Source organism: Phymastichus coffea, unplaced genomic scaffold (genome assembly GCF_024137745.1).
Source record: "Phymastichus coffea isolate CEN01 unplaced genomic scaffold, Cenicafe_Pcof_1.1 PCOF00137, whole genome shotgun sequence".
In the NCBI taxonomy this organism is placed as follows: domain Eukaryota; kingdom Metazoa; phylum Arthropoda; class Insecta; order Hymenoptera; family Eulophidae; genus Phymastichus; species Phymastichus coffea.
In genome coordinates, this window is record NW_026706948.1 from 70,232 (window position 1) to 95,828 (window position 25,597).

Below are 25,597 nucleotides of genomic sequence, written 5' to 3' on the forward strand. Positions count from 1 at the left end.
GAGCAATTTTTCATATACGAATATTTCTTTCACGATGCTGGTAGGATGTTCTTTGATTCTGCTCTTTGAAAATATGCGGTTAATTAATTTATAGTTTTTTACAACATGCATGAAACTCGTATATAATGTTATTTATTTGATTTTCAATAACCGTGCGTGAAGAAAAAGTTTTATATTTCCAAATATTGAAAAATAATTATTAAATCGATCGAAAAGAGACGTTTAATAATCGAAAAATATCTTGGAATGTGAAAACTATTACTTGAAGCAACGTGATCAAATTGAAAAAATAATCTGCGATGCGATATAGCAAAGATTAAAAATAATGAGTAATTCTAAAGTCAGTTCTTGATACACATTTTATAACAACTTCTTTAGTCGAAAGCTCAGATTCAATACATAAAATTTACTTACATCGACTGTATGTGACTTGATTTATCTCGTTTGCGTGAACGCGCTGTTTGTCATCCTACGACGAAATCAAATAAACATATTTCGTGTTCTATTTACATCGCTTTCTCCAATTACTCGATCTTCGATTAAATGGATTTTAATTGCATGCGCAACTGCAGAATCAGTGAGAGAGGAAAATGTCCGAGCTGTAAATAATTAAAAAAAAAACCAATTAACTGCTAATTTACAAATTGCTCGTCGCAGTCCAAATTGATCGGAATTGTTGGGAAATTGAATTTACAGATTTATGGTATTTTTTTCATTCTCCAAATGTTAGATCTTTCACCGCTAAAATCATCGCTAATGAGTTTCGAAGGATCGCAATCATTGAAGACACTTTGCGCGATGCATTTGTCGTATTTACAATCGGAAAATTTCAAATAAATATATGAATAAGCAAATAGACGAGCGTCATCGAAGGGCGTAGTAATAGAATTGAACGTGTAAATTTCGAGGTATACGATGTTTGTTTCTGCGCGCAAGTTGGGTACGAAATGTTCAAGTTTTTTGAGCACGGCATTGTTCGCGACGTCAAGATCATATTGTACGAGAATTCCTTTTATTTGACAAGTGCTCTCGCAACTTCTTGTTACATCTTAAATGTGTCAACGACTGTGCTCGTATTTTATTACCGCGAAATAGAGTGGCACTTACGTTATTTAATTCCTTTAAGATTTATTATTCACGAAGTACGCTCGCTTACACAAGTGATCGTAGAATTGGCCAACAATTCAGTTTAACTAATTTTTCCAACCTGAAAGAGGCTGTCAAATACGACGCAATATCGAGTTCTCTGTGTCGTTTCGCGTCAACTGAGTAATCGCCATTCTTGTCGAATAATACCAAAGTAGTAAATTCAAAGCTGTAGTACAAGACGAAAAGAGGTAATCGAGGGGTGTACAGCCTTACCGTAAAACATTGTATGGCTAACGGATTTGCTTATGCCACGTCCGCCGTCAGATCTATTCTGACAGTTATCGATCATCCAAAGACTCGATCAATATCTAGTCGACTTGTTACTGCACAAGCACTCGGAACTATTGTGCAAGAAATCCCTGCTTTTCACAAGTGTTCAGCCGATTCTCGGAAAAGCCAAATACACAACTGTGAGAAATGTTTAAACGTACTTTTAAAGTCGCAGAGGGAACAAAGAGCCAATGGACCGACGTCCAATAATACATAGCCGAGCAGTGCGAAATATCGAGGCTATGCTGCTAATAAGCGCCTTTTTACGCCAGTTCAGGGCGAAATTATTCATTGCGACCGAGCTCCACCGAGCCGCTTCCCTTTCCTTTGGTCTCCTTTTGCACACCGAATGATCGCCGCTCGTTCCTCGAATTTCCGTCACGGAAAAATCTTCCACGGATATTTCTCGAGATGGCGGTTCCCTTCGTTTTCCCTTTTTAGCCGACGAGTGAATTTGCGCGGGATCGATATTGAAAGAAGCTGCTGGATATTGACTTTCATCAAAAATTAAGCTGCCGCGCGGGGACGGTGCTGCGCGTCATAATGAATCAAAAGCAATGAAAAGTTCCCGGCTAGCAAAGGAGCTTTATGCTAATCTCCGCGAGCGCTTAATCATCACGTTTCGTAAAAACTAACTCTCTGCCCGTGACGTAACACCTGTGAGAATTGTCGATGTTGCGGCAAAAATCTGTAGGGGGGGGGGGGGGGGAATCCCATTGCAAATGAAAATCCAGCTGGTTTTCTCGACAAAGGAGGGATATATGCATCAAAGTCACGCGCGCACATCGATTCGCATTTGCATTCACATGCGCGCCCCTCATGCATTTTACAAGCGCGGCGCTCTGACACCGAGGCAACCCGATTTTTCTGTTGCGCGCATACACGCGATAAGACGCAAGCGAGCTCGCCGCCAGCGGTGGCTTTATCCGACACGCTCGATCGAATCGTTCTTCAAACTTCTCTCTTTTCTCGAATGTCGGATTATGCACCGGCCTAACTTTTTCGGAATCACCGAGGAATTTAAAAAGCATCTCTCAGATATGCAGTGTCGAAGTCTGACTGGATTCTCGGCTCTCTAACTATGTAACTTTATTTTATTCCCGGACGCTTGATTCGACTCTAATGAGAGCGCTTTGGTTGAGTGCACCCAGGACTATCCATCGGTCGCAGCCTACGGAACAATTTGCCATTCGCGCTCTGTCGCGCGAAATCTGCTAGGCCCAATATTTACACGAGTATCGGATGACTGTTGCGAAGCTTTTACCGCTGCAAGGTCACACTCGACTCTTCCATCATTCCAAACGGACAGTGCACTCTATCGAACGATACAATGACCGATCTCGCGCGTACGAATATTATTGTTTCTGTTTGGACTGATGGCGTCTACTCTACATTGTTTGCTTTTTCTCTTCGTTATCATCCTTTTTTTTTTCTTTTCCCTTACTCCGGAAAAAAAGGACTCGCTTTGCTACATAAAATCATTCTAGCTTGGCAAATTATAACCTCGACAGCCCAACAATCCTTTATATAGACGTCAATGGAAAATGTCCAGAACATGTACAATTTTGATTCAAGATCGAACATTTAGACGTAAATCCATGCATATTTTTGTCAAATCAAAAATTTATAGCGTAATTCGCTTGTTACCGGCAACTGTTCAAAAATAATTCAACTCTCTCTCTCTCTCTCTCTCTCTCTCTCTTCGGCAAAGGACAGAATATTCTTTATCGCTCAAATAACGTAGCGTAGCTATAAAACTGTAGGAAGAGAGAGCTGCATACTTCATATCATTTTTTTTAATTCTTGCTCAATTATCGTGCTTCAAGCGCGGATCCGAATTTCAGAGTCCTCGGAAACAAAAAAAAAAGTCGATACACAACGCCAACGTCCTCGAGTGGCGTTCCCCCATTGACGACGGCCTAAAGTCCCTTTGAAAATTGTAAACCTACTTTTAATGCGAGAATGACCCTCGCCTGGCTATTTTTAGCGCGTAATTTCAACGGCCTGATCTGAGACCAGCGATTTAGCATCGCGCGCGCGACAGCTAACCTGGATTACCTTGTGCACGCGAACTTGGAGACAAATCGATAATCCCAGGGGTTTCGTTGTTTTATTTTTCTCTTTTTATTTTTGTGTTTTTGCATGTTTCTCAGGGGAATCGAATTGTATCTCGATTTTGAATTTGATTACGCATTTACTAGTTGTGCGTTAGTTTTCTCCACAGCGGTTCTTTGTTTCGTAAGAGGCGCTTGATTGCCATTAAAGTTACGTACAACTACGTCAGTCAAACGAATTCGTAACTTTGATATTTACGTGTTTTTTTCATGACTATGTAGAGCATTGAAGTGACGTCATTCGGAGTAACAAATTTTTAATGAGCACGAATTTCCCGACATGTACTCTAAGAAGTGTTAAAATATGTGGTATGGTAAATTTCGCCGTTCATTTTTAACGAGCAAAAATTAACGTTGTTGTTTATGTTTGCGAAATGAAGGCAGTCATAGACAAAAATGTTGAGAACCCGAAAACGCTAAATCGACGAGAGCCGCGCAGCAAATTGTCCAACAATCAGAATAAAACCGGCAATATCAGGCGTCACTCTTTCAACTAATCGCGTGGAAAAAGAACCAATCAGTTAATTCGTTTTATTCACCGAACAAATGAAATAACGATTCATTCGTGCACAGAGACGTGTGTTCCACAGCGTAAAAAAACAGTGAGATATAATAGGCATGAAATAATGTTGAAGGCCTGACCGCACACGTACCTGATCTACTTGCAGGCTCGCGAGGATGGTGGGTAGCGTGCCTAGCGGCTGGATGAGGCGGCTCCTGCTGTTCCTCGTCTTGGTAACCGGAGTCCTGCTCATTGCCATGTTCGCCCACTCACCGCCTCTTGGCTCCCTTCAGCCGTTTGCCGTTCGCAGGTAAGGGATATTCTTGCCTTTTTGCCTCGTTCCGTTCGAACCGATAGATAACTTCTTCGTCTTTTATTTTATATTTACTAATATCGGCGCTCGTGCGAAGGTAAATAACGTTTAATTTGGAATTGTACATTATCTACTATCACCGATATTATTATTGCTGTTAATATGTTGTGCTGCAAGCAAATTATAAAGAAGACCAAGGACATTCGTAATAATTGTCAGGATGTTATTAGAACGATGACCTTACATTGAAAATCCCTGTATTGACAACGTCGTATAGGCGATCGACACGTTAGATAAGGCGTTGTTTTTCTCTCACGAACTTATCAATTTTTAATACTTCTTTTAAGTTTCTTTTGTTTTCTTCCGTTTACGCGTATATAACTTGAGAGCGTATCACTTGATTCATTCGAGATACTACTTTTTGCAGTTTTGAAGAAGTGCGACGAAGTGGAGTGAGTTTAGTTATCGGTGACGACGATATGAAAATCTCAGAAAATGCCATTTACGAACATTTGTCATCGGAAGCTGGGTAAAAGCTGATTTTTTTTTGGTTTATTGAGAAGTGCTGAGCTGCCGATTTTTAAAGTGTATATGTGCTAATGTAAATTGTCAAGCTTCGATAAAGTATGTTATATTTGTGCCTCGGCTAGATTTAAGTTGTTTTGTTTATTATGCAGTTGCATCCCCCGTGTGTGTTTTCTAAACCATCGTACAGTGCAGTATTATATAATATATCCTTTTAGGTTGGGTTATTGAATTGCAAAAGATTTCGCGACATGTTCCATTCAATTTTCATGTCTAATTATCGAGTTCCCTATCATCAATCGGAATCATTTTGATAGGCTCTCATTCGCTACTCATTCGGCAAGCTGTTTTTATACAAACAGTTTGAACAACTGGCATTCGAAATTGCACATTTTTAATTCGTAATATTTAATTAATCGATGCTTCGATCTGAATATCCATAGCTTTTAGAAATTGACGTTCAAGAAACATTAACTCGCTTTATCATCAATGCCAGCAAGATGTAAAACAATGCGTGTCCCACATCCAGTATAAACCAATGACTATGGAGAAACTACTGCCGAAATATGTAATCTGTGCAGTTAAAAAGTCATAACAGGGAATGAAAATTAACAAAAATCTATGTTTGTCCCAGAACATTCCAGAGTCCTTGGTCATGGGCATGTGTGTCTGGTCGCTGCGAGCGTCGTGCGGTACGAAGTTCACGCATCTCTTTGGCCACGTGCACTGCCATGTGTGGAGGTAGCGGTCGATTACTGTGGCCGCGACCCACGGGACTCGTTGATCTTGGACCCGACAATCTCATCTTTCACTGGCAGCAGCTTGAACTCATCACTGTCAATACCGCTAGCCAAGACGTCAAGGATATGCTCGAACAAGCTAAAGAAGTTTTTCTAGGTACGCTTGTTTTTGCCAATTGTTCAAACGTGCACTTCGAATTCGAATATTTTTTTCCCAGGACACATAAGAAACTTAATAAAAACACCAAATTCAAAGACTCGCTCGTCAGTGGATAGCTTGATAATTTACTTAAGTGCTGGTGATGCTCGGGATGCTCGATTACACGTAGACACCGAAGAGTCCTACCGTCTTCAAGTACTTACTATTGAAAAACGTCTAGAGGTATTGCTATCAAGATTTAATAATGCTCTCGAATGAAGTTTTAAAAATTGAGTTAAACGTCTTATTTTGCTCTCAGGTGCGAATAACTGGCAAATCATATTACGGCGTACGCCACGGACTCGAGACCCTCTCGCAGATGATATGGTGGGATGAAAATTGTGGCAAGCAGGGTTGCCTGCGTATTATCTCGCAAGCGACGATCGAAGACAGGCCAGCTTTTGCCTACCGAGGTCTCCTAGTTGACACTGGCAGGCAATTTTTCAGCCTCGATCAGCTGAAACGTGTTATAGATGGTAATTTTTATTTTATTACGAGAACACGACTTTGCCGAATAGCGAAATCGGTCGATCGCGCGCGACATTCAATGTGAAAACGGAAAAGTCGGGAAAGACAACCGCGGAATGCCACGATCTAGAAAGCAATATAGCGAAGCGCACAAAAGCTGGAATTCTAATTAGCCGGCGGCGCAAAGGGGAAGCGCGGAGGGCAGCTTATCACGCGATACGCGTTGTTAATTAAAGCGGACGAACTAATTGTTTGTTTTTGGTGTTTCGCGCAATCTCACAGGTATGTCCGCCTCGAAGCTAAACACGTTCCACTGGCACTTGACCGACTCGCAAAGTTTCCCCTATGACTCGGCGCAGTTCCCCGAGATGGCGAGATGGGGCGCCTACAGCGGCGACGAGGTATACACACCTGACGACGTCAAGGAGCTTGCCAATTACGCGAGGATACGCGGCGTTAGAGTACTCATAGAGATTGATTCGCCAGCGCATGCCGGAGCTGGATGGCAGTGGGGTAAGCTTACGAAAAAAGAAAAAAAAAAGAAAAAAAAGAAAAAAAAAGAAGAATTAGTGTCTACTTCATTGATGAGACCCGTTGAATTTAAGAACTTACATTCGACAGGGGTCGAGCATGGCTTAGGCGAACTGGCGTTGTGTGTCGACCAACAGCCATGGTCGGCATACTGCGGCGAGCCAAATTGTGGTCAGCTTAATCCTATTAACGAGAATTCCTACAAGATTCTCGAGGGCTTGTATCGCGAGCTTCTCGATCTCACGGAACTTCGTGATATCGTACACATGGGCGGCGATGAAGTTAATCTCGACTGTTGGGCTCAATATAGCAATATCAGTGTAGCCATGCAATCCCTTAATATGACTGACTATCATGTGCTGTGGGCTGATTTTGAGAGGAAGCTCCACTTGGTAAGACGATTTCTACTTGGTCACTTAGTTAATGTTAGCTTTTTGTGACAGGTAATAGAATCTTTTTGTACAAAAGCCCAAAAGGCTTATGCAAGAACTCATAAAACTCCAGTGAATCATGTTACAGTGTATATGTTACACTATGAAACTGCCAAACTGAGCTCGAATCAGCTCGATCATTGAGCTTCCATCGCAATTTTGAAGCATCTAACTTCTGGGCTACAGCTTGAAATATTGAGTTTTGCCCAACTTCTAAACTTTATGGAATACTCAATGGACATGTATAATTTAACTTCCACTGAGTAACAGTGAGAGAAATCACTGGAACAGCTTTCGAACTTGAATAGTTAAGAAGATTTGAACCAATGAAACCATTTTTTTTATTTTGCATGCAAAGTGCAAAGTTCATGAGTTTGAAAGCTTGGACTATTTGAAAACTCAGTAGCGCGAGCCTGGCTTTTTTAAAAGCCTATAACATTTGAAATATGTATCTGATTTTGATCGTAATAACTTTTTAATTATCACGTGGTCGGAAAACCCAAAGTCTCAAACTGATTCGAAACTTAAAAGTTTATTTACGAATTTCTGCAGGACAGTAACCTTTATTTTAAGTATACAATTTGAACAGTTCTGCACTATTAATCAATGTAATAGTCAGTTGTCAGTAGAATAAAATTGTTGTCAATAATTTGTAAAATTTTCCCTTATTGAAACTATAAAGCACAAGAATCAATAACAAATTATTTTTTATACATACTCATTCCAGCGAATTATAAGAGCAAATCGTGGTAAGGCGCCGAAAGCAGTAATACTTTGGAGCTCACCCTTAACAAAACGACCATACGCCAATCAATATCTCGATACATCGGTACACGTAATTCAGTCGTGGGGTGGCAGCAACTGGCCGGACACACCAGATCTTCTCGAGGATGGTTTCCGCGTGATTTTGTCGCATGTTGACGCTTGGTACCTGGATTGCGGCTTCGGTAGATGGCGTGAGACTGGCGAGGCTGCCTGTGGTGAATATCGTACCTGGCAGACAGTCTACAATCATCGACCTTGGCGAGATTATCCAACGCAACATCAGCGATTGGTAATCGGTGGAGAAGCCGCTATTTGGAGCGAACAGCTGGGTCAAGCTTCCCTGGGACCTCGACTATGGCCCAGGGCATCTGCGCTTGCCGAGCGACTTTGGTAAGCAGCATAGAAAATTAATAATAATCGTTAGAAAAATGAAGTTGATAATCGTCGCTACCGTGTCACTATGACACTATATCTTTCACATGCTTTGTCTATACATTGAACTATCTCGGTTTTTTTGCAAGTAATCAAAAAACTAATGAATTTGAATTCGGCTTTTTTCTTTAAAAATAAATCTTGTTGAAACAGGAAAAAAGATATTTGGTGCGAAAAAACGTTGGCAAATTGTATTTAACCAATAGTGTAATTTGTTTTGGATTAAAAATAGTATTAAAAAAGTTTTTTGAGGTTCAAATTTAAAATGATACTTAATTTTCAAATCTACGCCTATACAAGCTATTCGTAAATTAACCATTCGAATCGTATTTTTCTAAATTTACTCAATAAATAATGAAATATAACATAGCTATTCCATTTTTATTGTACTTTACGCTACATTTCTAGTAACAACAAAGATAGACGCTTGTAGAAGGACAGGTCTTATGGGGCTCATTCAAGCGGTTGCCTAACACAGCCCGTAGTTCTATTAGGCGATTACAGTATGACCTCATCGTTACCGCCTAACAAAGCTATATTATGTGTATAGCTTTTAGGAGCAATTGGTATACGTAAATATACCTTGGTTCAGTTTGATTAACTAACAATGAAGATAGACGCTTCGTTGTGTTATATTTATTGCAACAGCGATTTTCCCTATTTCAGCCTATATAATTGATGCTAAATTAAGTAAATTTATACCAATCCAAATATTTCAATTTGCTCTATTCACTTTTTTTATCAGATTTATTTACCCATTCTTAGCTTCTTCGCAAAAATTAATTTTTCCAACGATTTTAAACATCTCTGTCTTTTGTATTAAACGGAATTTCTGAATGTAGTAAATTGTAAAAAATTGCCCCTGAGCTGATTTAATTTGCCGATTTGACTTTGAAAGTAGTCAATGGGTATTTTATAAAACTGAAAAATTATAATCGACAATAGCATTTCATGCACGCGCATGCTTAATAAAAGTCTAGAATCGGGCCCTGTTCGCTTTGTACAGATACATGATTTAATTCAACTATTATTTTGAAATTTGTTTTACTGATCATAAAGATCGTATAATAATGTTTTAATTGAACATTCAAAATAACATAATCTTTACTCAAAACTTAAATATTATTGACACACGGTAGTTTTATACCAAGTAATTAATTGAAAATGTTACATAATATTCCACAAGTTCTGAATGTATACTTAAATGTTGTTTTCAATATTTAAAAGTATTTATTATTAAACATATATTATTGCACATAACCAAATTATTATTTTACAGGAAAAATGTACAAAATATATTCCATAATTTGATTGTACTTCAATTTTTTTCAGTAGTAATTATATTCAAAAATTCTACACATTCTACACATGATTTTCTTTATATCAGTAATGAGAAATATTATTTCGCATGACTTTTTTTATATTTATGATATAAGCTAACGAATTTTCTTCGACATGAATTATTTTACACAAAGTCAATATGAAATGGTATTTAACAATATCAACATTTATTTCTACATGAACGATCTTATTCTAATTAAATTAGATCGAGTAGTATTCCAAGCAATCAATTTTTTGTTGAAAATATAAAAGATTATTTGCTTTCGTATGCTATTGCTAGTTGGACGTGACGTACACCAGCACTGAAGACAATGAAAAATAAATTTTGATAATGTAGAATACTATTTCCTACTGAGTTTGTGTAAAAGAATTCGTATAGAACAAAATTTATGTACAAACAAATGATGTAATATATGTTGTACATTTTTTCTGTAAAATAATAATTTGATTATTTGCAATAATACGTGTTCAATAATACATACTTTTAAATATAAAAAAAAAAAATTAATGTTCATAACGTTTAGAATATTTCGTAACAGATTTCAATTAAGGGACTTTCTACATAAAAGTCATCGGACATCGGGCATCGAACGCCAGACGTGCGCGAAGGTGTAAAAATGAATTAAATATTTGATATTAATTCATAAAATAAAAATAAATGTTGTATGTGGTCTTATCAGATAAATCTTTGGTAAGATAATGACAAACAGTCAATTACATTTTTCACCTCAGTATTGAGCCAACATTCGATATTAAATGACTTTTACATAGAAAAAGTCTCTAATTACTTGATATAAAACTACCGTGTGTCAATAATATTTAAGTTTTTAATAAAGACTATTTTATAATAAAAACTATTTTATTTTGTATGTTCAATTAAAACATTATCTTTATGATCAGTAAAACAAATTTCAAAATAATTGTTGCATGAAATCATGTATCTGTACGAAGCAAATTGAGCCCAATTCTAGCTTTATATTAAGCATGCACGTACACGAAATGCTATTGTCGATTATAATTTTTCAATTTTATAAAATACCTATTGACTACTTTCAAACTTAAATAGACAAATTAAATCAGCTCATTGGAATTTTTTTACAATTTACTACATTCAGAAATTCCATTTAATACAAAAGACAGAGATGTTTAAAATCGTTGGAAAAATTAATTTTTGCGAAGAAGCTAAGAATGGATAAATAAATCTGATAACATAGGTGAATTGAGCAAATTAAAATCATTCGATTGGTATATTTAAAAAAATTTAACATTAATTATGCAGGCTGGTACGGAAAGGTCTAACAGCGCGGCCTAACACGGCCTAACAGGTATTAGTTTAGGAGCCATGGGGGTTTCCAGGCCATTCGAGATCCTATGAAATAAGTTAAGGTTGTTTATTTATTATGACCTTCTTAATAAAAATCTGGCAGTTGTTTAGTCGTGTGGGATGTTTTTCATAAATGTTAACAAAATAATTGTTTAAACAACGATAATTGTTTTTCTACTCGTGTTATAAATCAGGCAATGTATAAAATAATTTGTTATTTAATAACAAATACGCTGTTTTTTTCAAATTAAAGAAATATTGATTAGAATCAAAGATTTTGCAAATTAGCTGAAAAAATTTAGGACAATAAAAAATTTAATTGCTTAATCTGCTATAATATTTTTTCTATTGGAGCTACGAGTACCATCAAAACTTATAATGATTTTTCATTTTATCAAAAATACGACCGTTTTTCAAATTGTGAAAATACCTATTAGAACAAAAAAACTCGTCAATTAACGAATAAAAGAAATAAACGATTTCATCAGCTCAAGGAAAAAAGTACTGTTTAATCAATTAAATTTTACAAAATTATTCGCTTTTTTATTAGTTAGTTCGTGATACTCCTGTTCTAATAGATATTTTTATAATTTGAAAAAAAAGTCGCATTCGTAATAAGATGAAAATAAAAAATTTTTATAACACTTGTAGTTTGATTAGAATGCGATCTAGTGGATTGTGTTGCCTAATTAAACACGAAAAAATAATTGTATTTGAAACTATTCCCTTCCAACTTGATAACAAATGGACGATCATTTCATTTTTCAACAAATTATTCTTTATACTTTTTACTCAAATTAAACGTGAATATTTTTTGATTACTTATGAAATTTGATAAAGTAGTCCAATTTTTATGCTAGAAAAACTAAAATTATTCTTCATGCTACTTTCACGGTAAATTGTTCGTTAACACAATTATTTATTTATAAATTTACTACGTGACCTTTTGAAGCGTGGGTAGGAAAGCTTGGAAGGAAAGATCGAGTGCGTGCCGGATCTCTGCATTGACGAGCTCAGCTCGGAACGCCGCAGGGGTTCACCCCTTGCTTGACCTTTTCTAGCTACGCTCCAAGAGATCGTTTACTCAACGTGTAAATAAATAAATGTTTTAACAAATAATTTATTTTTTTTGAATCATAAAAATTGAACTATTTTAATATTATTATACTTTTCGCGTACACGGAAAAGCGAGCTCGTTTATAATTTTCCATTGCATAGTTTTGACTCCGTACTCACTATCAATTTCAAAATGACCAGATAAAGTACGCTTGGCCATAAAGTCACAAATGAATGTGAACCATCCAAATGACGCTGGACTGGGGAAGTTCAATTAAATTAAATCAACAACTTTTGTTAAAATCGTTGTATTTTTATAATTCAAAATCAAGAGAAAATTATTTTTTACGGGAAGTTACTTCTTCACTGGTTTGTTGAAAAGAATTTGTTAAAAAATTATTTATTAACATTCTAGTAGCCTGACTTTTTTGATGACAGGTAAGGACATTTTAAATGATAGCGGCCGCTCGAGCGCTGAGATTCCAGCTGTCAGCCTTTTTTTACCTGTGTGTACTACAAAAAGGTCTATTAACAGTATACTAAAAAATAACTCTTGCAATTAAAAATGTTTCTAGGTTGGATTGGGTTGAGTTGGGTTGGGTTGGGTTTATTTAAAACGAATCGCTTCGGTGTAGAAAAAGAATCATTTTCGTTTTTGAATTGTAAAAATCGGTCTACTTTAACAAAACTTTATCAGTGTGTGCCTATCAGCACGATGAGACAACTCAAAACCGAGCCGAGGAGTGTTTTTTTCGCTGCAGCTAGGTGTTCCCTCCCTTCCTACGTCTCTTTTAGTTTTCGCCAAGCGTTTTCTCTTTTCGCTTTCCTCCCTACAAAAATGTCTTTCTCTAGATCATACGCGCGCCATCTTACAGTCAACGAGTAACTACAAGCTCTTATACATTGACCTAGCCTTCTATAAAGTCTATCTTTGTAGCTATATGTAGTATTGAGTGGTCGATAAAGTAGAGCTCAATCAAGGGATGATAAGCCAATAAAACAGCTAGATAGCTTAATTATAGTGGCAGTTGGTAAAGTCTTCATCCTATTTGACTATGTTCGTCTTGCTAGGAAGATGGCGGTACAATGAAACTTTTCCTACTATGCTTTATTATTGTATGTCAATGATATTCAAGTCTCCAACTGCCCGGCTAGCTCAGTCGGTAGAGCATGAGACTCTTAATCTCAGGGTCGTGGGTTCGAGCCCCACGTTGGGCGTATTTTTTTTTTGTTTTTTTTTAATCAATTTAATAAATTAACAATTTTATTTATTGCTGATATACAAATAGAAAATAATTAAATTATTTATAATATTTTTCTAAAAATTACACGTAAAAAAATAAAGCAAGCTCTAAAGCTTCGTACTTGTAGAAAAGCTCGGGTAAACGTGAATTTCTCTATAATAAAAAATCTGCTTTTAGCGAGAGAATTCTGTCGCGCTCAATGTACTACTATTTTATGCCAAACGCAGCTATACAGAAATACTTGTCCCACAAAAAATTGAACAAATTACAATTATGCAATGAATTGACTTATTTTCAGGAGCGACCCACCTACAAACGGCTACGCGATAGATGAGAATGTGTATACGAGATTATCGACGCACATAGAGTTATTGCGTTCAAGAGGTGTCCGAACTGAAGCCATGTGGCCGCATTGGTGCACCCTCAACCCTGGAAAATGCCTTTGACCTAACTGGAAGATGAATCGAAGTTAATTCCTTTATTCTTAACCAGATAGCTTTCGCAATTACCTCCTTCATTTGTACTTCACTAAACAGGTGATTATTGCCACAAACAGCTCTTCTTTTCGTTGAAGTTGCCAACGCTCTTGATGATTTTTCTTTTTAATCATTGCTTCGCGCGATATGATAAATCTCATTTCTCACATCGTATCTCGTGAGATGTTCTTACGTGGTATTTCTTGTCATTCGTTTGAAAGTGTAAGCAGTTTCGGTACGCCGTAACCTTTCTATCTTAAAATTCATTTTTGTAGAAGTATTGGTGGTGCTTGCTTGCTGATACCAGCGCACCTTCAATATCAGTGTTGTTTCTAAACGTTAAACTGAAAGAGAAATATTAAAAACACCAATATAATATTGCTGGCATGAATAAACGAACACACTCCTCTAGTAACGACAAGAAAAGTAATATCTCACGGAAGCTTATTGTAACTACAAAAGAGGTTCGCCCTTTGTCAGTTTAACTGATTCAGTAAAGAATACGGCGGCTGATATCTGATGATAGCACACCAGTAAAATTCATATTTGATTATTTGGATGCTGTTCCGCGTACCCGCAAGACGATAAAAGCTGCGGAGTACGTAGAAAACTTGCCAAGTTCTACTAGAAAATAAAGAAAGTTAATAGACGAATACGTAGTATTTGCGAATGTAATGCTTGATTCCACTTTCCAGCGATCGGTCCTTCGACACTCTTATTGACTGAGATACGATATATACTGATGTAATTGAGTTCAACATGAATGTACATGTTATATGTTATAAACCAATATTAAACACTGGTAGATCTTTAAATCATATTTTACATAGTTTTATACGTAACGATCAGTTACTATTTCAATTTGTGCTATTCAGTATTTATACATTTTCAAACTGCTTTTATCTTCTGGTAAGTTACTAAGTTAGATTTTCTTGTTATTCTTCATGATGAAAAGGTTGACACTATACAGCTAACATCTATTACTTTTCGATGCTTAACAGCTTGAATGGTGTCCACGGTGTCTTAAACTCATTAAAACAATCCACCAGTGAATAAAATTGGTTCCACTAAGGAGTAACGAAACGAAATCAGATAGCGTGTCAAAAAATAAATTAATAAAACACGATTATATGATGCAACAGTTTGACACAGATAACTTCGGTTAGTTTCGTTCCAAGTGCCTTTTCAAATTTTCAGTTAAATAAAATGATAAATTAACTCCTCAATGGAGTACGAGCAGTATTGCCGTTCCTAATTGCTCGACTAGTGGAAAAACTATATCAAAGCGTATATACAATTTATATACTCCAATTGACTAAAACAGTATTGCATCTATGTATTCTATATGGTACGTAAGTCGTAAGTGGTGGCTAGGTAATTCATGCATTATATCAATTGAAAAAAGAACATTGGTTTTAGATCCTAAAAAGTCTTATACAAGTATTCTGTTTAGTGCATTAGAATTTGTTGCAGCACACTCCAAGTACAGACATTAAAATTATCTTAGGAGAAATCAAATGATTTATAATAAGTAGTTTATTTAGTTGCAAGAAATATCTTTAGCTATTTCCGTGATACAACTACAGTAATAAAGCGATGACGAGCATTAATGAATTACAGTGAGTCAATTACATAAATGAAAGAAGTATGATTTTGAACGAGCTGAAGAAATACTCAATTATCATTTTAACTGACACTTCATAGTCGTAATTAAACTAAAAATGTTTGTTCGATTAAAATTTATCATTAAAACATTAATCTCAAGACTTTCAGATTTTAATTAGCATATATTGAAAGATTAATGACTTGTTCATTAATGTCGAAGATGCCTCACACTTGGTCATAAAAATACATTTTACCAAGATGGATCCCATTTTTCATAAAAATTTGAAACATGTTTTATTTGTTAATATCTTGATGCAAATCATATTGTGTAATCGCTTCATGAATACTTCTGATACGTAACGTTTAGGTTTCTATTGTGCAATCGGTAATTTGATTGCCAAAAAAATGACTTGTATCTAAGTCACGTATATTTAGAATAAGAGCAAAACACATTAACGATAATTAATATGCTAAACGCATCACTGACCATTTGCAACAATATTTTATGTACTTGCGGTACTTATCACGCGCACTATTGCTATAGATTTTCATACATTAGAATCACATACAATAACAATGCAGAAATATAGCGATTTACAAAGAAAATCATCAAACTTCATCTTCTCGCCTTCCATGGTTATGTGTAAAATAAATCTTGTTCTCGATGATTATAAACCGATACGTTGTATTTTATTTTGCCATATTCGTTGATTAGATTTGTCAACCTCTCCAAATAAGCTTCTCAACTAGCTATTGACGAACTTATTTTGAGATGACAAGACGCTTTTCCAATTGTTGAACTCAACTATTGTTTCTAATGAGGTTGACAAATCTAGTCAACGAATACAATAGTGGTCTTAAAATAAAGTACAACGTATTCGCCTACAGTGATCGAGTACATGATTTAGTTAACAAAAAAAATGTTCAATTCAGAGACCTCAGAAACTTGCTTAAGCAAATGTTGTCGGATGAAATAGATTTCAAATAAAAATACGCATAAATTTATCATTACAAAATACTGTGTATAAAAAGTCTGCAAAATAAATACTAAATGTAAAATATTATTCAGAAGCATAGATTTAATTGTTAATAATAAATTAATGCGTATATTTTTTGGAATCTTCAGCCAACTGACCTCTGCCGGTCTTTCGCAAACAGGCCTATGATATCAATTACAGTTACTAAGTAACTCGAGCGTTTGTTGTTAACAACAAAGCAATAGAACATTCAATTCCATATTCATTCAGCAAATCTAACAAAATTGTGTGTGTCTTTTGAGAAAGATCTCTGTCGTTTATTTGAGCATTTACCAATCAGAAATGTATACCCTGATGCTGTTATCAATAACTGAAGTCAATAGTGGTTGAAAATGTCAAACTGCCTTGACACATGCCATTTGATATCGCAAAGTTTTTTGAAAGTTATAAGAGCTTTGTCTCTCAAAGTAAATGAAATTGTTACGTCGCGCTTATCGACGGACTTCAAACGATGTCAGATTTTATCGCAAAAGATGTTATCTTTCGTATGAGCACTTGTAAGAGTAGAAATTCATTGCTATAGTTTTCGTTCAATGTTTATGTATATACGTGCGAAAAAAGAAATTACGTGATTAGTAAAAGTATAAAAGTAAAAACTTTGTTGTGAACAATGAATTAACAAGATATAACACGAGAAGATTTTTATCGCATAGTAAAACTTACCGAGTACTTTTTATTTATAATGTATTCAAACATTGTCGTTAATAAATTTACAAATAAATATTTGTTACTATAATATAAAAAATAACGAGTGTTATAATTTTTTATTTAAAAAATATCTGATAAATTCCTCATTTATGGAACTAGGTTTCATTGTGGCACTTTTTATTTCCGCTGGGTAAGTGAAGTTCTCTCTGGAAGATACATTTCTCTTGTGTGCGCTGTCGTTGTCTAATTTTTTGTGAGACCAACCTCTCAGTTGATCAATACTAACGACTTTAAATTTCTCTCGCGCTGGCGGAGAATTCGCTAGTGTTGCCTGCTTGCTTTGGTCGCTGCGCCGCCAAAGTTTTTTTATAAAAAAGTACAAAATTTCGACTAAGCTTACAAATGAACCTCCAACGCAGAGGCCGAAGATTCCTCCAAAGGATGCTATCAAAATGCATGCATATCATTCAAAGGATAATCGTACTAATGTTCATTGGTAATATTTTTTAGCTAAAACCTTACCAAGTAAATCATCCCAGGACATCCAAATTTCCTTTCTATATTTCAAACAAGTTATGCCTCGAAAGTAAACAGAAGCCAAGGACACTTTTTTCACGTCAAATCCTTGTCTAAAATAGTAATTGAATATATTACAAACGAAAACAAAAATAAATATTTAAAAAAAAATGATAATTACAGCAAGGGTGAGTGAAATGAAACATTAGACATTATAGTATTTTCACTGTTTGAAGTATAAGTAGTGTCATTACAGGACGGCAAACAGTCGCATTTTGCTGAATCTCTCGTGTCATTTTCGTTAACTACGTCGATTATTGTTCGTAAATTCGATAAGCTCCCTATTAATGTGTTAAAAAGTTTATCAAAAACATCAAATAATTTACATTTTAATGATGATTTATCATACCTCGATTTTTTGTCAGACAATTGATGTCATCCAAACTGCAAGTTCTCGCTTGATCTGGAACGTAATTGAACGAGGAGTATCAACATTGAAGTTTCATCTTGAATCGACTTACAGCCAAAACTCACTTACAGTAATTAGGATAAAAGAACGGAACACAATTGCAATATCTTCTTATATATCTAATTCTACATTCGGTGATGCAAGATTGATAACTATACACTGAACTGATGCTAAGTTTTACCTGTAATTAATTGTCGATTTAACTTACGTTAAATATTTAACGAATCATATGATTATTAATACTTTAATTTTTACTGTTTCAACTTCCAGCTCAATGAATAAAAGTGAAAAATTTGAAATAATCTGTAGTTTTTAAACTCGAACATAAATCAGAAGTTACGATGAAATAATTTCATTTATAGTAATTGAAAAGGCAATTTGCTTTTATTTGTGTTCGAGCAATAGTAAAGATTAGTAAAAAAATACCTCGTCGTTGAACCAGCAATTTCGACGCGTTAAATCTAGTGTCTTGACATTTGCTTCGCTGGCAACGATAGAACCAGATAGCATCACTGCCATTTCTTGCATGGGTTGTATGAAACTCGTTAACACTTCTACTTCTGGATAGTTGAATGGATCGTGAACAAGAATCGATGCGCCAACACTGGGTCTTATTGAACCGAAGTATGTATTTTCCTCAAGATCTATGACGACTGATATTCCCATATCTCTCCCCGCACCAGGAACAGTCTGAAATCGATTGATTTATATGCATTTACAGCAATATTTACGTATTATCGATACGCCATCATATATAGTTCGAACCAAATTCACTGACTAAAGGTTCGTGTACACCAGGCTCTTCTTTTGTAAGATTGCGCTTCACTTCTGAGGTAACGTTCTTAATTTTTTTTCTGATCTTATATCTGCAGAAAATAATATTATTAATAATGGATAAGTTCATCGTAATACCACTGGTCTTACGGTGAATTTTCAGTATCGTCAACATGGTAATTAAAAGCACAGCAAAAGCCCTCGGGAGTTTTCACAGGCTTGAAAATTTTGCTGCAATCATATCTTTGGCCCTCCCAAGAACATCTTAAAAGTAACTTTTCGCACGGCTGCATCATCTGAAAATGTGATGAAATATGTTTAAAAAAATTTCTCTTATAATATAATTATTATTATTTATAATCAAAGTGAGCTTCTTAGAATTTACATCACTCATAATCTCTTCTATATTCGTTTCGGCAGTTGTTATCAATTGTATAACTTTGGAAAAGTCTGCATCTACATAATCCTGTCTAATTAATCTAGGTAACGTTGTAAAGAAATCTTCGATTTCTTCATTGGTTAAACCTTTTTGCCTCCTGTACAAACATTAGATCAAATTGAGTTATAATTGTCAAAATCTATGTCATAAATAAATAACGTTAAAGAAATTTTAAAGTGATTGTTCTTTAAAAATGGACATTCAAAATGAAATTCGTCCAAATTTATATTTTAAAAATTGAAAAAAAAATTTTTTTATTTGTAAGGCTAAGAATTTTTGTTTGAAAACTGATATTTATATTGCGGTTTCGCTCACATTTCATCAGAAAGACGATCAGCATGTGGTTTGTAAACTTTGTTGTAGTTACAAATTGAAACAGCTGGAAAATTCAAACCGAAAATTGGATAGGTCGTTGTATCGATGGTCGTCACTGTCGGGGTTCTTCGAAATCTTTGCCAAATTAGTGACATCAGCAAAGCGCTCAAAGTCAAGCCGATTATGCAAACCTAAAGTTTTCACAAATCAATGATACCTTTTTCGTTAATTCAATCACGTGCAACCACATTACATTTTGAATTATGTAGTTCTTATTTAATTTTCAGCATTTTCAAAAAAGAAGCAATTTCGAAGCAATGGATTTATTCGTTTTATTCAAATGCATTTATATATCATTTCGAATACATTACCAATGCCCATGCAATTTTTTCCGTTGAAGATGACTCGTTCGATACTACGTATTTAAAGCCATGTAAAGACGTCTCATGACAGTATTGGCACAAAAAATTCTTAATTTTTTGGCACTGCCTTCCTAAGTGATAGAGCATGTAATAAAACAATGAAAACAGAAAAAAAGCCAAAAATAATAAATCACTGTAATTTCTCACTTCTTTTAACTCCCCCAATGTTTGCTGGACTGGCTGGCATTCTTGCGAAGCTTTCAGTTTGACATTTGAGCTGAGACTAGTCGAGCTTTTACGATTCCAATGGCAAGCCAAACAACAGAAAGGCAATACCATGTAATTGCTTTTTTTCCCGTTGGCTTAATTCTGTTAATTATACGACTCATCACTTGAGCAACTTTCCCACTCATACCTATACCAAATGATCTCGTCGTTGATAATGTATTAGCGAGACTCTTTTGTGCCCTCATTTGGCTACTCAACACAAGATAAGAATAAAAGTAACTTAGCTGATTGGAATGTGAGTAGGGACATGTTTATTTTTTACCCAACAACTTCGTACGGAGGCAACGAATTTGAATCAGTTGAATTATATTGTATAAAGCAATGAATTAACAGATCGAATATTTAGATATTCTGATTTCCCCCGTTACACTTGTATGATCAATTAACGACAAAAACTTTTACAAAATGATAATCATACATGCGTATTATTAAAATTTTTAGAAATACTGAAAAGTTATTTATTCGAGTAGTTACATCTTTTATCATGCGGTAAAATTAAAAGCTGTAGCTTACTTATGGAGAGCAACAAAATATTAAGCTATTATAATCTCATTAACTTTGTCATGCCTACAACTTTACTGCCATATACTCTTGTGTAATTTTCCGCAATTTGATTACGAAAATGACTTTGCAAGATCAATGGTTACACTAATTGATTATACAAATTGATGTTTATACTACAAAAGTATTCATTATTCTTCTCGTTTCGCTAGTCAAAAATGTATTTTGCTACTGTTCCCTCTATTCCGATGAGCAGTAATAGTGCAGTTTCGAGTTAACAGTGTATCCAAACAAAGGTATGGACACTCAATTAAAGAGAGTATTTTTTTCATACAAGTAATTTTGGAATTGGACAATTATCAACTTAAAATACCATACAAATATATAATACGAATAATGAATTATTACAGTACAAAATTATTCACAGCTACATTAATTATAAGGCTTTTTGCATTGTACTTGCTAAAATAATTGTGTATTGTCACAATTTATTAATGAATTTTCTATGGAAAATAAATGCTTTTCAATTTTAAATTATATTTGTCGACAAAATTGATACTATACATTTAACTTTGACGACAACAAATGTGCATCTTAAAATTAATGTTTAAAGATTTTTAATTAGTTTAAAGGAAATTATCCGCCGGTGGTAAACACGAGTTGATTGCTTATATGATCACTAAGTTGAATGCATTGATTTCATTGAGGGTCGTAAGCTTTTCTGCTCGGTGCTGCCACCTATTGATAATTTTGATTTCGATTGAAAATTTTTTACGTAAGCGTATGAAAATAATTTTTTTTCGTGAATTTGAAATGTATATATTTCATTGCGGCGAAGTTGGAATAAAATATCTACGTTCTCCGTCTAAAGGCATGTGTATACGATGTTATGATGAAAATTTCACTGTAGCACGCCAGGCCATAATAGCACGCAGCTGCAAACGGAGAATGAAGGAAAAGAATTTCCCTTTGTTTTTTTTTCATTTATCAGCTCAAAAAGCACGCGTTCGTTGGCACAATGAAAACCGATTGATCCCAGCCGCGCAATCGTCGCAACTTCCGAAAATAATGTCAAGCCTATCAATCATCAGCCTCGCCCAGGCGAATAATCATCGCACTTTAATCAACAAGCCGTGACTCCCGCGAGAACTGAATGGATGAGCAGCATCAGGCCACGCGACGACACGCGTTCAACCTTATACGTACGTACCCTTTGACCGATCATCACCTCTTTCGTTTCGTTGCTATTTGTATGCTGCATGCGTGTCATGGGGAGTTGCGGTTCACATTGTCGCTCGAGTCTCGAGGGTATGATTATACCTCGATCGCGTTGAGCTGCGCGCATATAATTATTATTTAATTTTCTAATGCTGCTGGCGCTGCCGCGTTTCAGAGCGAACTTTTGAAAAGCTAACTTGCGTGACGCTCTGCTGCTGCTCTTTAGACGAGACTTTGACTCGTGGCAAAAGATTGTTATCCGAATTATCGTTCGCTCCGATTGCGGCATGGAAGGCAACGGGCACAGCTTTCGAAATTTTTATTTGCGTAGCTTACTTTTTGCACTGGTCGTACAGACAACTGCAGTTTCCTCAAATGTTCGTTATGATTACATTGGCACGAAGCTAGATCGCGTAGCGAAGGTATCAAGTTAAAAATGACTTTGCACATATTTTCTGCGAAACGATCGGGCGTTCAGTTGGGCACTCATGAGCGTTCCCTCAACAATTATCGATCACAAGTGCGCTCAAGATGGAATCCACTCCGTGCAATACAGCACTGTCGGTAAGGGGCCGTCTAAATGAAAATATCTTTCGAGAGTGCACGAGAAACACGTAGATACAGTTCTGCTGCCCGCATCGCTCAGCATTTTATGAAGTTATCATTATTCACAGCCTTCGGAAAAACATTGCTGTGGAAAAACAAAAGGGCTCCATTGTCTCCGAAGGTCCTCTGACGCATCAATATCCTTCGAGGCGCAATGGCGACGATCCATTTGGGCGTGGATGCTGCGCCTTTATTATTGGTCCATGATACGCCGGGGCGGAGCCTCATCTGTGCAAGAGCATCGCAACAGTCGCAAGAATTTATCAGACGATCTCGCGATCTACCACGAGTGTGTTCTATTTTTGTTTTTGCCGGGTACAAAGTGTCCAAATGCGGATGTATTTTTTTTGTGCAGTTGTTGCCGCGATTTTGTGACAAGTTAACTTGTGTCAATGTCATCGTAGTTGGGTCTAAAAAAACTATGTACTTTTGTGTAAGTTGTGAATTTTCTTTTCGGAAATTATAACTATTCGTTGAATTTGATTGTGAAGCCAGTCACAGCGTTCAATGAAAGCGACTTTCAGTTGTGTGAGTATTCAATTGTTCTCTGATAAAAGCCATCTAAGTCGAAATAAATGCTTTGTCAATGATAAAGCACTCAGAAAGAATATCATTATAGGAATGCTAATTTTGAAGATGAAGAATTGACTTTATTGTCAATTTTTATTAAATCTCTTAATTCGATGTTTTTGCGAGTAATCGAAGAAAAGTTCAAAAAGCTTACTATTCCTAAAAATTGTTGTTCAAAATAAAGAATTGTCCGTTCACGTAGATCGTTACTACGACGAATGTCTGTTAATTCGCAATTTATCCATTAACAAACTGCGCGTACGCGTTTTTGCTCGTCGATCCAATTAAGATTCCGATATAATGGTCTAGAACCACTTGATAATTGCAAATGAACGAAAAATCGTTCGAAAAAAGCGGCCTGCCGCAAGGACAATTTCCAAGGCACTCGTACTCGTGTCGTGGAGGCACTGGTCGGCTCTCAGCTATGAAAATGAGCGGTATCGATTGCGAAAAATCAGCAGATGCGCGGCCGCGCGTTCAATATTTGAAAGCGAGGGCTTTCCTCGCATTTCCAAAGAACACGCAAAGCAGTCGACCGCAAAAAGTTTTTAATAATGCAAAACAAGAGAGCGCGGCAATTCGAAATCGAAACTGCGCGATTTACAGGTCTCCAGAGACCGACTCTTCGGAATCGTTGAGATTTCGTGCTCGTTTGAGAGGGGAGAGCTGTTTTTATACGAAAATAAGGGTGACGGGTGTCGATACTCTTTAAAATTTTATCAAACAGGACCTCCATTATTGGCGTGCTTCCTGCCATTGCGTCGGCCTGCTTGGGCATTCGTAGCAGCACGCGACGTCCACTCGACGCGGCAAGCAATGACAAATATCGGCGCGTGTATTATTTGTCGTGTAAATTTTCAGACGAGCAAAGATAAAATGCGCACCTTGATCCAATTAGAGGATCGTCTCCGGCACGCATTCGCTTAAACCAAGCTCAACGGCAAATATTTGCTGGGCAGATTATAAGCTTAGCCTACCCCTTACGCTCCGTCGCGTACATATTTTCTTGGAATTCCACCGGGAGCAAGAAAGTCTAATTAAATTGGTCGATTGGTCAAATATATCGATTTTCCACGGCAAAAGAAAGGTTGCATGTTTATCGCAAGGCGTACGTGGCGCGAGGATGCTTGAACAGCGTGTTATTTTTATTGCAGCAGATGAACAATGGAAAGAGAAGCTCTTCTTTCTATTCCTACTTGTTGTCACATCGGCTTGCAACCACGCAGAAGGTATGTTTTCAAAGTCTATTGCAAAATTCAAGCGTTATAGAGTCTAATTGCTGAGATACAAACGACTTTGCAAATCTATTTCGTAATACTCTTCTAATCATCGTAACGAATAAAAAATTCAAGCTATCTCCAATATGAATTCCCTCGTTGCTCAATGTAAATGCGTATAATTGTCATTGTAGAGATAGAGAAAATACCATGGCAAACGGTGGTCACACGATAATGAACGGAGTTAGCTCGGGTACGGGCTTATCGAGAGAGGAGAGGCGCCGCCGCCGTCGGGCCACGCAAAAGTACAGAACAGCCCACGCAACAAGGTAAATGTCATCCTCATTGTTTAGGCTGATAAGATTTTACTCTAGAAAACATCCATTTCGTGAGTATATTTTTGATAATCACGGCATTCGCTTACATTTCGACAGAGAAAGAGTACGAGTGGAGGCGTTCAACCTGGCATTCGCGGAACTTCGCAAGCTCCTACCGACGCTACCTCCCGACAAAAAGCTCTCGAAAATTGAGATTTTGCGCCTGGCTATTTGCTACATTGCCTACCTGAATCACGTGCTCGAAGCATGAGAATTCGAATCGACTGCTGAATAAATCACGGCCGTGTCGATCAACAAGTTCCTTTCGATTGTTCAAATAAGTGCAATGTAACGAATTTTCAGAAGGTATCGTCAAAACGATTTATTATATATAATAATTAATAAGCTTCTCTTGATCAGATATTTCCGTTGAAAGTTCGGTATAACGATTTTTAGATGTTGGAAGAACTGTACAAAATATTTTACTGTAACTAAAACGAAATGTATGATAATTTGTAAAATTGAATATAAAGCATTGTGAAATATAAAATGTAAATGCTTTTAAATATTGACTCCAATTTAATGTACAGAGTAAACCTAAGCGATACAAGACCTTTCCACCAAAATTAACGTATAAATATTAGGAATATCAAAATCAATACATTCTCGCAAAAAAAAAAGTGATTTCATTCAACGACGTAATTTTATGTTTAAAAAGTAAACTGCCCACCAATTTCATTACGCGAACAATTTTCTCAAGCTAAAATACGCAGCCAAAGCTACCTCGACAGGCGCATCCCATTGTGCAGTCTACTCCAGACATCGAACGATCGGA

General features: G+C 36.1%; 3 protein-coding genes and 1 non-coding gene across 9 annotated transcripts in view; 3 read left to right on the forward strand and 1 right to left on the reverse strand.

Moving 5' to 3' along the window:
* The window catches only part of LOC131671857 (probable beta-hexosaminidase fdl), a 46,126-nt gene extending 27,796 nt beyond the window's left edge, over positions 1-18,330 (forward strand). The window contains exons 3-12 of one of the 4 annotated variants that reach the window (XR_009302580.1): positions 4,202-4,345; positions 4,776-4,877; positions 5,508-5,770; positions 5,832-5,995; positions 6,072-6,288; positions 6,563-6,793; positions 6,902-7,203; positions 7,970-8,397; positions 13,703-13,940; positions 18,112-18,330. Coding sequence is in view for 2 of the 4 variants with exons in the window: in XM_058948626.1 (XP_058804609.1) it covers positions 4,212-4,345; positions 4,776-4,877; positions 5,508-5,770; positions 5,832-5,995; positions 6,072-6,288; positions 6,563-6,793; positions 6,902-7,203; positions 7,970-8,397; positions 13,703-13,850 (1,989 nt within the window). In the remaining 2 variants the exon portion in view is untranslated. Of the gene's footprint in view, positions 1-4,201; positions 4,346-4,775; positions 4,878-5,507; positions 5,771-5,831; positions 5,996-6,071; positions 6,289-6,562; positions 6,794-6,901; positions 7,204-7,969; positions 8,398-13,702; positions 17,236-18,111 lie in introns of those variants that run through there. The other 3 variants (XR_009302579.1, XM_058948626.1, XM_058948627.1) reach the window with 3 other exon arrangements.
* On the forward strand, positions 13,306-13,378 carry Trnak-cuu (transfer RNA lysine (anticodon CUU)). The gene has a single exon. It is a non-coding gene; the product is annotated as a tRNA-Lys (tRNA).
* Positions 17,298-20,192, reverse strand: LOC131671859 (pickpocket protein 28-like; the record flags this gene model as incomplete). The annotated part of the gene is made up of 11 exons (XM_058948629.1): positions 20,055-20,192; positions 19,684-19,874; positions 19,315-19,465; positions 19,080-19,225; positions 18,934-19,021; positions 18,582-18,845; positions 18,225-18,336; positions 18,096-18,149; positions 17,868-18,027; positions 17,693-17,799; positions 17,298-17,614 (listed from the first exon to the last, which is right to left on the reverse strand). Coding segments are annotated over exons 1-11 (1,728 nt in total), but the record flags the coding sequence as incomplete, so codon positions are not given.
* Positions 20,193-22,937: 2,745 nt separating this feature from the next.
* On the forward strand, positions 22,938-25,258 carry LOC131671873 (helix-loop-helix protein 1-like). Of its 3 annotated transcripts, none has more exons than XM_058948652.1 (4): positions 22,938-23,186; positions 24,383-24,457; positions 24,640-24,774; positions 24,880-25,258. In XM_058948652.1, exons 2-4 carry the CDS (start codon positions 24,393-24,395, stop codon positions 25,031-25,033), a joined length of 354 nt encoding a protein of 117 aa, XP_058804635.1. In that variant the 5' UTR covers positions 22,938-23,186; positions 24,383-24,392; the 3' UTR covers positions 25,034-25,258. The 3 variants fall into 3 exon arrangements, with proteins under 3 accessions (XP_058804635.1, XP_058804636.1, XP_058804637.1); XM_058948653.1 differs by having other exon boundaries at positions 24,386-24,457; XM_058948654.1 differs by having other exon boundaries at positions 22,938-23,091; positions 24,386-24,457.
* The last annotated feature ends 339 nt before the right edge of the window (positions 25,259-25,597 follow it).

Excerpts from the sequence above, each read along its gene's own strand:
- LOC131671873 (XM_058948652.1), top strand. The coding sequence starts at position 24,393 with ATGGAAAGAGAAGCTCTTCTTTCTATTCCTACTTGTTGTCACATCGGC. Across the intron at positions 24,458-24,639 it reads GGCTTGCAACCACGCAGAAG|AGATAGAGAAAATACCATGG; the intron begins GTATGTTTTCAA and ends TTGTCATTGTAG. Across the intron at positions 24,775-24,879 it reads AGAACAGCCCACGCAACAAG|AGAAAGAGTACGAGTGGAGG; the intron begins GTAAATGTCATC and ends ACATTTCGACAG.